The sequence below is a fragment of the Cariama cristata genome, unplaced genomic scaffold (assembly GCF_000690535.1).
Source record: "Cariama cristata isolate BGI_N322 unplaced genomic scaffold, ASM69053v1 scaffold12819, whole genome shotgun sequence".
NCBI classification, from domain to species: Eukaryota; Metazoa; Chordata; class Aves; order Cariamiformes; family Cariamidae; genus Cariama; species Cariama cristata.
Window position 1 is genome coordinate 250 of NW_009636382.1, and position 12,435 is coordinate 12,684.

Genomic DNA, 12,435 nt, shown 5'->3' on the forward strand with positions numbered 1-12,435 from the left:
AAAGGAGGTTGTAATGAGGTGGGGATGGGCCTCTTCTCCCAAGTAACAAGCGATGGGATGAGAGGAAATGGCTTCAAGTTGTGCCGGGGAGGTTTAGATCGGACATTATGAAGAATTTCTTCACTGAAAGAGTTGTCAGGCACTGGAACAGGCTCCCCAGGGAAATGGTGAAGTCATCATCCCTGGAGGTATTTAAAAGGCATGTAGATGTGGTGCTTGGGGACATGGTTTAGTGGTGGGCTTGGCCATGCTAGGTTAATGGTTGGACTCGATGATCTTAAAGGTCTTTTCTAACCAAAATGATTCTATGATTATGTGTGCCTCCGTTTCTTCCTCATAAAAAAAAAAAAAAAACACACCAAAACTTGAATGAGATATCTTTACAGTAAGCCCAGCAAAATATGTTCCATTTTTGCACATTGGAATTTCAGTTTATATAAAAATCTCTGTGTTCGCTATAACCACTTGCGCTGTGAACTTTGTCCGTGTACTTCAGGAACTTGACCTTGTCTCTAGTTAATGTACCATGTGCGTTGGCAAATTTAAATGAGGGAGAAATTAGGTGGCTCCTCTGCCATGGCTGTGTGATGTGAGATTATGGTCACACCTAATATACTTACGATATAGACTTTTTAAGTGTAGATAACTTGTGTATTTGGTATTGATAAGATAAATTATCTAAAAGTTTCAACATTTAAAAAAGTGTTTTAAGACAGTTGGACTATTCAATTTCTTGTTTAAAAAACCAGATCTTTGGAAAATGCATTATCTTCAGAATTACTCAATAATATTTATATGTTTAGTGTTTTGATTCACGTGCTAAAAATTAAATGAATAAGAGCGCACAAATGTATTTGATTATGATTTTTATTGACCTCCTCAAAAAGACAAATTTAGACAAGTTCGTAAGTAGTGGAGTAAGGGATATAATCACAGGATGATACAGGTTTATGTCTTCGAAGCATCAGTGTTGGTGTTAGGTGTCAATATCTGAAGTGGGTATAAGAGAACAGTGACGGAAGTTATAAACTGCTGTACTTCGGACTCATGATATGTGCTAAGTTGATCCGTTGAGCATCTTGTACGTGTTAACAGTGGAGCATCAGGAATGTTACCAACGTATGACAATACATTCATACAGTAGAAGGATATTTTTTATGAACAGTGATACTGATTTCCAATTAATAAGTGGCAAATCAAAGTACAGACTAGTTAAATAACTTGCCCGAGGTCACTTAAGCAGTCTGTGGCAGAGATGGAAATAAATTGTATTATCTATGTGAATCCTAATGTGTATGACCATCTTTCCTCTTGCTTTCTATTCACAGCATTTTTATGAACATATTTTATTTACAGACTCAGTAGTTTCCTGAATAAGCCAGAGAGTCACCTGAGACGCAAAGATGTTGGAAGAAGATATGGAGGTGGCCATCAAGGTGGTAGTAGTAGGAAATGGAGCTGTTGGGAAGTCCAGTATGATTCAGCGGTATTGCAAGGGGATTTTTACAAAAGACTACAAGAAAACTATTGGTGTAGATTTCCTGGAAAGACAAATCCAGTATGTATTAAACAGATGCCAGACTGTTGATTTTTACCTTTCCCTCTATTTCTTTGTTCTTTTGTAATCCTAAGATTTACAAAGGCTTGGAAGACAAGGCCTGCTGCTTCTGAAGCACCGTAAAGGGAGTTGTTTTATCTCTTGCACTGTGGGCTAAAATTATATCACTCCATTTTCTATCGAAGATTTAGAATTATAAATAAAATCTGGAACTTCTGTTGTACTAAGCTTTTTGACAAGTTTCCTTTGGATTCTACCACCTGATGATTTTTTTAAAATTTGTTTTTGTAATTTCTTGTTGAAGAAGTGCAAGTGCTTATGATAAAATGATAATACAAATTTTTTAGCCAATATAGATACTAATGGCTGTGGAAAAAAAATTAAATATGCTATAGATTTATGCAATATAAGCAGATAATACTCAATTATGTTTGATAAAATGGAAAATACTATGGTAATGAGAATAAGAAAATTCTATAAATTCTGTAAGCTGATTTAAAAAGACAAAAGGACCATTATTCGAGTACCTAAGTTTTGTTTTGATGTCTGCATTACTTTTCCTTATAGAAAGAAATGTAGAGGAAGAGGCGGAAAGGAAGAGGAAAATAATACAGATTGTCAGTAAAGAGCATGTAATGTAATTGAGGGACTATTGCCATAGTATGTTATGGAGGTGAACCGTTATTAATATTAAGTTACATTATATTTAAATCAAGTTAAATTTGACTTGGATTACTCTTATATTATAGACATGTGGAAGTATTTCCATGTCAGTTGTTTTGAATTGCTCTTGTTCATTGTGTTGATTACAGAACCATGTCGTTTATTTCAGAGTTAACGATGAAGATGTCAGGCTAATGTTATGGGACACTGCGGGTCAAGAAGAATTTGATGCAATAACTAAGGCCTACTATAGAGGTGAAAATACCATGTTTGTTATTTGGTAGTTGTTGGTGGGCTTTTTTTGGTCTGCACCTCTCTAAAATATTTTCCTATCTTTGTATTAAGAATTTTAGTTATTTCATGTGTGTGCAAAGCGTGTTAGTTCACCTTTTTCAGTTCTTAAATATTTTTCCCCTTCATGCAAGATCCTTGCCTTAATTAAGTGCCACTTTATGCAGGATGCTGAGTAGTGCCCTTTAAAAAACATAGAACAAAGTGAGACAAATATCTGCACAGAAGTTGGACAGAATATAGCCATTCAAACAATCAAATGCAAATTTGTATTTTCCCTTTAAAAGTGTTTTATTACTTCTATAAGACATGTATTTGTACATGTTCGAAAAACTATGACTGAGACACTTAGAAATTAATCCAAGGGAAAAAAAAATCCACCAGTCATCCTAGAAGGACAGTTTACTAGGCACGATAGTTCTCTTGCTAGTACAGGCTGCCTTGAATACGTTAATGCAACAGAGTAATAAGGAAAGTGTATTTACTTCATAGAATAGAAACTGTATTATTCAGTCATGTAAAGGCAGTTTATCTATTTAGCCAGTTACAAATTGTATACTTAGTCTTTCTTTACATATAATTTAACAATGGTTATGAAAATCTTTCCTTTTTGTTTTTTAATGTGAGAGGTATCAATGACTTGGCAAAGATTCCATGATTCAGTATTTGTCAAACTGGGAAAATTGTATTTCTATGGTATAAAATGACCTCATTTAGAGATAAAATAATAGTTGTGCCGTGCTGTTTCAGGGTGGTATAGTGCTCTGACCTCTTTATATTTCACGATTGTTTTGTCAACTAATAGGGTTTTTTTTGGTAATATTTCTAGTTGTTGCTCATAATTGATGATTACCATTTCTTCAGAGAAAGATCTTTCTTTTCTTATTTCTTTTTATCTTCATATGGAAATAGATCATTTTGTCATTTTACAGCTGACAAGTTGAGCATATAAATTTTAGAAGGTAGTACTTGATTCTCTTGGAGCTTCCTTTTTGCTCTCCTGGCCTTCAGTTCTCTTGTGTGCTTTGCTCTCCCTAGTTGTTTAAAGCCAAAGAGTTTTTTCTCCTAATTACTGGGACTGATGTGATAAAATATGGAGTGTTCAGAAGAACTTAGAAGTACACTTACTGGCCTCACTTACCACAAGCAACCTGATGGTTTAAAAAAAAAAATATCTGCATGAGTATCTTGAAATCTTGCTCATGACTTGTGCCCAGCATAGTGCAGTTAAATCTCTGCCTCCAAGATCTTTATATTGAAGAGGGTGCTGTGAAGTAGAACATGGTCATCCTGTGGATACACATTGTACGCAGCATGGTGGATATATTAACGGTTCAAGCTGTTAGATACGGTGAGGGTTCTGCACTAGACTTTGACTCATGAAGGACAAGGGAAATATAAGAGCCTGGAATGCAATTTTGGTTTAGCGTCAGGTCTGCAAGCACGATATTATAGAAGCAAGAAGTCAAGCTTACTTTGGAGATGCAAGGATTTCATTGCCTATTATTGGTGATAAGGGGAGGTGCCTCTAAGGTAGGTAAGATAGATGCTGGCTGTTACTTTAAGGTCTGCCTCTCCCATAGGTTGCTGTCCCCCTGTCATTACAGTAGGGCTTATCTACTCTCCTGGAACAACGTGTATTGTCAGTTCTTCAGGAATCGGCTGCTCATCTGTGGTCGCACAATGAATGTGTTGGAGCCTGTTTCTGAGCCCTTCTTGTCCAGGGACCAAATTCATTCAGCCTTGCAGAGAAACAAAATTGGACCAGACGGTGGGTTTGTCATGTGGTTTTCTGTGTACAGGCGAATACATGCTGCTGGTGTAGCTGCATGCCTGTGATCACACAGCACAAGGAGTCCAGCAGCCTAAATTGAGTTGAAGGAAGTTCTGTATGTATTTAATAATTTCTTTTTTATATTGTACCATGCATCTTCTTACCAGTTTCTGTCCGATGGAAGTCACACATTTTCTAATTCACAAAGTACCTCATTCGTATGCTAAGCATACACAAGTGGCTGTTGTTAGCAGCACCGTGTTCTGTCCATGTTACAGATGCTTCTCAAGGCAGTATTTGATCACTTCTTCATGTGTGCGTCCTCTTCCATCCGCTACCACTGGTATCTTGAGTAGACCCTTGTTAGGTTTTTGATGGAAAACAGACATCTTGCTCATTGGTCTGTTATTCAGTCACTGAGCAGTCAAATTCTCAGGATCCTCATTTTGTTGCACTATAGTTAGATTTCATATTTCTCAAGCTTCCATAGCATTGCTCTGGCTTGCACTTGCCAATCACTTTTGGCTGTAGTAACTGTGATAACAGGAGGGCTGCAAGACTATCCTGGTCCCATTTGGAACAGGCAGCCCTCTTTTGGATACTGTTGGTGAGACCTTAAACCTTGCTAAGCCTGTTAAAGACAGCCAGGATCTGCAAAAGTTAGAACATCAACAGTAAACAAGAACTTCTGGATGATGAGATCATTGACCTTGGATTTTTATCTCAGTGTAAGGCTGAACAAGCCACCATTTCTTTTATAGTGAATGTGTGTTTTCTGTCATAGCCTGAAAAAGCTGAGGCAAAGAACAGAGGAATGAAACTAATAGATGCCAGGTATAAAACCCTGTGTGAGGCCACTCATGGCAAGGGATTTCTTTACCCGTTTTCTGTTACACAGGCTTTGTACCGTTATGAAAGGAGAAAATACAGTTACGGAGTCCATGAGGATGGGGTAGTCTGCTGAGGATCTTTAAGACCGACTCAGCTGACAAGCTCATGCTCTACTTGAATCCAGCAGAGATGCTAGCACTACTCTCTTAATTTTGTTCTGAATTAGTCTAAATATGAATATCATATTGGTGATTCTGCAGCCAGTTGGAACCTTTTTGAAATAAAGATACAGGGGTTGTCAAAGCAGTAATTGCACACAAAAAACTCCATCATCCTTTCCTTCTGTGCTTTAAAGTGGCTTTACAAAACAGCTTCTTACGAAAGAACTTTGATTTAAAATACTCATCAAGAACATCCTGGTTTTAGCTGTTACGCTCCTGTCTGACACTGTCCTGTGCCTTTGCTGCTGGTGTCTGTTGCTGTACACAATCTGTTGTATGACACAGGTGATGTATGACTCCATTTGCAGTGAATAAGTGAGATCATAGTGTTATTGACTCTCTTGAATACTGTCAGTCACTACATACAGAAGGGTGTTTACATGCCTAAATCCTGGGGTTTATCTTTTTTTTTTTTTTTCACTCCTTAGAGTTTCTACATGGACATTGTAAGTTCTTAAACTTGTTTATGTTCTCAATAAAAATACTGAGGATTTAGCAATATTCTTAGAAGATGAAAAGAATTTACCTAATGAGATCTCTGCCCTGCAGCATCTTCTGTTGAACTCTGTTGCCATACTAACTTCTGTACTATAATGAAGCATACTTTCAGAAAGATCACATTTGATACTGTCTTGAATTGAGCTTGAGAAGAATTCTCCTTTTGTTCTTCTCTTCTTAAAATAAGCATTTTGCAGGGTTATTGGATTAGTAAATTCTGATATTTCTTACAATCCAGTGATTAAAACCTTCAGCAGGTGTTTGGAAATACACAATTACACAAGTGTATAGAATTTGTCATTGTTGATGACACACACTTTTACTGTTGTTTGTTAACTTCCTGTTAAGAACCTTTAAATGTCAGAATCTTGAAGGTTCTCAAAAATATTTCCGTTTGATTCCTAATTAAAGCCTATTGTGTAATTCTCTTTAAAAAGCAATATGGCCAAGCTGAGTTATTTTTACTGTCTCTGTCTGCTGCGTTCTACATGTACTATACGTAAACTGAATAAGGAGATCTGATGTTGTAAGTCACCGCCTTTTTACCTACTATGTGCTAGGACTTTTCCCTCTAAACTTACTGTTACCAAGTTACCTCTGTGTTTTAGCATTCTGAAGGAATGCGTGGAAGGAGAGAGATGAAGCTAAAGTGTCTTAGAGTAGAAACTTCACAATGGATTTCTTAGTCTTAAAACTGAACAAGGTGATGTTTACAGATTGTGAGAGTCTTTTAATAAGTATTCTCATCTCCAGTAGAGCAAAGAACTTGAGAGGCTTTATTAAGCTAGCTTGTGAGATGATAGGTTAAATTCAGGATTGACAAATGCAAACTAACCTGCTTTGGAAAGACTAATTAATTTTACGCCTATCTTGCAGGATTCTAAGTGAAATTGCATGAGAATAATTGCATACATCAGAATATGGTCTGGACATTAGGGAAAACAAACAAAATTTCAGAACACAAATAATAGGGAAAATTATGGAAGACTACATGACTACTATTTTATTGATAGAGTTGATTCAGAATTCTGAGGGCGCTTCTTATTCTGTATAAAACCATACCAGAAGGGTCTTAATGGCATGTGAAAGAATGTTAAAGAGCATAGGAAAACTTTGGTAAAGATAGACTGAACTTGGCTTTGTAAAGCTAAATAAAAGGAAACCTAATAAAAGAACTTCAGTTCTTTGTGTCAAGGAAATAGAAAGACAAACAGAATACAGGCCTGGGGGATACTTCATGAAACTCATCCGTGAAAGAAAATTCCTACTGATGAAATTATTTTTCATGCTATATGTAATTAGTTCAGGTTATTCACAGGGTAACACTATAGTCTCAAAGATATTAGCTGTCTACTCCTTTTACACTCTGTTACTAAATAGCAAATACATGAAAGGTATATAAATAATAAAGTGTTTCTCCATGTGTTTATGTGCAAAGAAAAGTAGTTTCTTGAGGATAGCAAAGGGCTACTGGATGGTCAAAAGACCACTCACTAATAATTCAGCTGTGGAAGTACACTCTCAATATCCATGGATTTTAACTATTGTTTGTTAAAGCTGTTACGAAACCGTAACAAAAATGGTACAACAAATTTTGTAGAATTTATTGTAGTGCTGTGATAGAATGAGTATGAATTAGAAATACACTTATTTTCTCCAAAAAGCTACTAAACTATTTACTTGAAATAATCACAACTTCCTCTGAAAACTTTTAAGTTTTCTGCTTTTCAAAATCCAGATTACTGCAGCACAAAGAATAAGGTGAAGTGTGCTTTACGGATACTGCATACTGAAAAATATTTTCCTTCTGGCTTCCCATTAAGCTGTCTGGAAAACAGCGAGCAATAAGCAAACTTCCCTTTCCCTTTTTCCAGCCTTTCCACACCCCCTCCTATTCCTTTCCCCAGCATACATGCACCATGCTGGAAATACCTTGAAAGGTAGCAGACCCATAGCCATCATGAAGAATGGGTATAATGATCAAAATAATATGGCAAGCTATTTTCATTTGGGGAATTTATGACCATTGGTTTGACACAAGCTGGTGGTAAAAGTGGGAGAAACTGGAAAAATCCTTCATATTTGAAATATGTTATAGATTATTCTTTTTTTTAGTGTTTGTTAGTTGATTTGTAGTAAAAGTGCACTTTCATGGGAGAAACTGTAAAAATCCTTCATATTTGAAATATGTTATAGATTATTCTTTTTTTTAGTGTTTGTTAGTTGATTTGTATTTATAATTGATTTGTATATTTTTAGGAGCCCAGGCTTGTGTTCTTGTGTTTTCTACAACTGACAGAGAGTCCTTCAAAGCAATCCCTACCTGGAAGGAAAAAGTTGTGACTGAAGTTGGAGACATTCCCACCGTTCTTGTGCAGAATAAGATTGATCTTCTTGATGACTCTTGCATAAAGAAGTAGGAGTTTTATCTTACTGCTTTTAAAGAACAATATATGCCCCCTCTATACACACTCTTTTTTTTTTTTAACCAAAAAAAAAAAAATCTATGGGACTTTCTGGTGAAGACTTATGATACCTAGGCTGTCAAACCTATGCCCTGCATCAAAACATGCCCTAGAAGCACAGGTGGCAGGTACTGCTGCATGAGTGTAGTTACTTGGGCAAATGTGCTTGCACAGCTAAGAGCTTTCTGTTTGCTTCACGCCTTCTTCTGAAGGGTAAGGCAAAAAAATAGAGAAATAACATGAAAAGTTTGGTTGTACCATTATATGATTCTCATTTTTATTAGAAATTCTAAAACTGTATGTTTTCTCTCTGGTTAAAATTTACAGTTACTGTTAAGCTGTGCAGTGCACCAGTGAAGTTACATTGTGTAGTTTGGCTAATGAATGCTTGTCAAAATGATTAAGTAGTATTAAACCAGTTGTTTGAAAAAGTATCTTACAATTCTTTGCTTTGCATTTCTTTAATTTGTTTTTATTGCTTGTTTTTATCAAAACATTGTAACTCTATAGAAATCCATATCTGTTAATATTCACAAACTGCATGGTGCTGATCCTTCTTCACTATATTTTTCTTTACAGATTTTACTGTCAGTTTTTTCTGCCTTTGTACATATGACCAATTTCATTCTTGCCATAAAATCAGCTTAACAAATGCTAACTTTTATTTACCGCAGCATATCATGTAGAAAATATTGCATGATGAAGTCGATCATTGTCCACCTCTTTATATCTACAATCTTCCCGAGAGATTTAAATTATTTCTTCTTTTTGTTGTTTCCTGCACTGGCTTTCTTTGTTCTCTGTTTGCTATCATTGATGGCATAAATCAGCTTCTACTCCCTCTGCAAAGAATACTGAGGATTTTTCAAAGGAAAAGCAAAATTGCATTTGAACTCCTCCTTTATTCATGGTATGTCACTTAGGTTTTGTTCTCAGAATACTCCCATCTCCCTCAGTAACGTCATCTTTCTGATGACATGATTTCCCTTGGTGAAATTTTCATAAGTTTCCTCAACTTTTTTAAAAATTTAACACAAATTCACTTCACAGAAAAAAGTAATTCTTGATTTCATCTCTGCACTCATCTGATTGCATAGTCTACTGCTTTATTAAAATATACTTAAGAATTACTTTTTTGTTGTTGCTTTGACTTTGCAGTGGTAATTGTTCCAATTCTAGTGCTGTTAATTACAGCATCCTTCCTTTTGGTTTCACTAACGCCTGTCTTTGAACCCTTGGGAAATTTTAGTTAGTGAAGTCAATAAATATTGAAAAGCAATTATTTTTGGTCATAAAGAAATTGCACATAATATACCTTCTTTTTATAGTGGAGATATTGTAAAGAAATTAAGGATCAGGTATTTTTTTTGACCGTCTGAGTTTCTTAACCCGCCTTGCCCTGTGTAACTTACCAGGAAGCATTTTGTCTATAAGAATAAATGCTGACAAATTAGTATTTACAGAGTCTTCTTCTGTTGTGCAGTGAAGAGGCAGAAGCACTGGCAAAAAAGCTAAAATTAAGGTTCTACCGAGCATCTGTGAAGGAAGACCTGAACGTAACTGAAGGTACGAGATGGAGCAGCTTGGGTGTCTGTCCTGCCCTCTGCTCTGTGGCACTCTACAGCTTGCTGGTTGGGAGCTGATTCTGTTGCTTCCCACGTTGTTGCATGCTGTTGGCAATCCTTTTTATGTTTCTTAGCAGCCCGCCTTGAACGCAGCTAGAATTACTTGATAGCAGTATGTTAGGACTGTTTCTTTGGGTACATCTTTCCTCTCTCTTCCACAAACAGTGCATAGCTTCAGTATTTAGAAGTGCCAAAGTGTTAAGGCTGCTTAGTCCTAATGACTGTCAGTAAGCACAGAGCTTTTTATTTTGTAATTGTTAATAAATAATTGATACAAATGATTCTTTCATAGTTTAGTTATCTTTATTTAAAGTACATTAAAAGATTGGCTCTCTTGCAGCCTTTTGTCTACTGGTGATACTTTTTACTAGTTCCCAAGTATCACTTTTTAATGTATGTATTTAATTTCATAGGATTACTGTTACAAATCTCAGTCACTGTCTTTTGTGGGGAAGGTTTGAATAATCATGAATTATAGTCTCTGATAACTTTTTTTGTTTGTTTAATCAGGCAAATTTAATAGTGAACTAATTGTTTTTTCTCTGTTAACATCATTCACCTTGGGGGAAAAAATCTGCAAGAGAAAATGTAAAATGTTTATGTATCATTTTACATGAGTTATTAATTACAAATGTAAATGATCATAACACATATAGGTTCTGAAAATTCTTCTATAGTTGTCTATTTTTTCAGAATCCTGGGTAGACCTTTCATACCCCAATACAAGTAAGGATAGCATTAGTTAATGAGAAAAATGTTGCTGCCAAGTTTTATTAATAGACTTACTTTACATGACTGCTAATGTTCTAAGGCTTCTTGCAAAAAAAAAAATACATTAAATTCCTACATAACTTTAAAAAGTTCCAAGTTGCATGAACTGGAACATTTGGCAAAATATATGTGCCACCTTTATTACAGGAGTATTGAGATGTTTCTGTCTGCCATGCAAGACTTTAGTACTGCAAAGTGTAAGACCTGGGTATACTCTGGAGTCATCTGGATTCTGCTCAGGTACAGAGGCCTGCCAAGAGAGAATCACTTACCAGGTCAAGCTACACCTGTAGTGTTGAATGCACTTTTGTCACCACGCAGAATCTTGATACAAAGGTATTATCACTGATACAAAGATTATTTGAAAGCCTACTCTGATGTACCTTTTTTCTTTTTAACATTCCAGTTTTTAAGTATTTGGCCGATAAATATCTTCAAAGGCTCAAGCAACAAACAGCTGATGATCCAGAACTAGTACATACAAGCAGTAACAAGATTGGTATGTATACTGTAATAAAACAGAAACAGTATTTTGTGCCATCAAAGCCTATGGTCTCATCTGTTTCCTTATGGAGTTAATATAAGGTGAATCAGAGTCTAATTATTACCTTCCTATCTTAGGATATTGTCTCCTCTCCTATAAAACAACTCTGTGACTCTCTAAAGTTACAAGACTGTCGAACTGTTGTACTGAAGTTTCTAGCTAATGTTTGGCAAGTGCCCTTTTATTAAATTTGTTTAAACAAACATTGTGTAAGGACTTGAAAAAAGATGCTTGTTGGGTTTTTTAATGTAACTAGTATTAGTGTTACTCATCTTGGTGTGTATTTACAGGAGACTCATGGTGAAAGAATCTGGCGTGTAATCAGGTCTTTGTAAACTGCTTTTTGTAAGGGAACACTGAACTTCTGTAGTCCTTCTTTAAAGAGTTTCTGAGTCAGTTCATTTATTTTCCTTAAAGCAGTCCCTTTTTATTCAGGCTTTTTCCTGACCTTTATCTCGGCAAAGTTTCCAACTTTAAAATTGTCATATTTTTCTTTTATTATATTACTCAGCTAACCATATCTTTGTTACCTTGCAATTAGTAGCATACACATATGCAGGTGAGTGCATATGCTGCTCTTCAATTACACAGATGTATACCAGCTTCAAATACAGCCTGGCTGATAATTCCAGGCAGCCTTACTTCAAATTTAGCTGCAAAATTGACCCAGAAGTAGATAAAACCGTTAAAAACTGGAGTATGCATTTGAGGTGCACTACTGTGCCTTAGTAAGCATTGCTTCTTAAGTGTTAATGTATTATGCAGCAGGAAGTAAAGAAATACAAATAATTTTCTTGTCTTTAAATTCTGCAGGTGTTTTTAATACAGCTGGTGGAAGTCACTCCAACCAAAATTCTGGCACTCTTAATGGTGGAGATGTCATCAACCTTAGGCCAAACAAACAGAGGACCAAGAAAAACAGAAGTCCTTTTAGCAACTGCAGCATACCTTAGACCACTTTTGGAAGAAAAAAAGCAACCCGGGGAATTGGATGAAGTTGTGCAATTGAACACAGAATAAAGTCAGCTGTAGAGGTATTTTTACCAGTGCTTTAGCGAGTCTTGTGCCTATGGGATCTTTGATAGAGGGTGGATTTATCCAACCTTGCTGATGCAGTGGTTCTTGGTGTGCAGGGCGAGACACCTGCTGGCAAAGCACAGAACCGCGGTTGTCCTCTGCGCTTGGTAAAAATTA

At 36.0% G+C, this 12,435-nt stretch overlaps 1 protein-coding gene across 1 annotated transcript; it reads left to right on the forward strand.

Annotated features, from left to right (window-relative positions):
• Nucleotides 1–1,355: 1,355 nt before the first annotated feature.
• RAB23 (RAB23, member RAS oncogene family) lies at nt 1,356–12,435 on the forward strand. Its single transcript, XM_009707898.1, has 6 exons — nt 1,356–1,558; nt 2,391–2,476; nt 8,096–8,252; nt 9,785–9,867; nt 11,104–11,196; nt 12,055–12,435. The coding sequence occupies exons 1-6, from the start codon at nt 1,404–1,406 to the stop codon at nt 12,192–12,194; spliced, it is 714 nt and encodes a 237-aa protein (XP_009706200.1). The 5' UTR covers nt 1,356–1,403; the 3' UTR covers nt 12,195–12,435.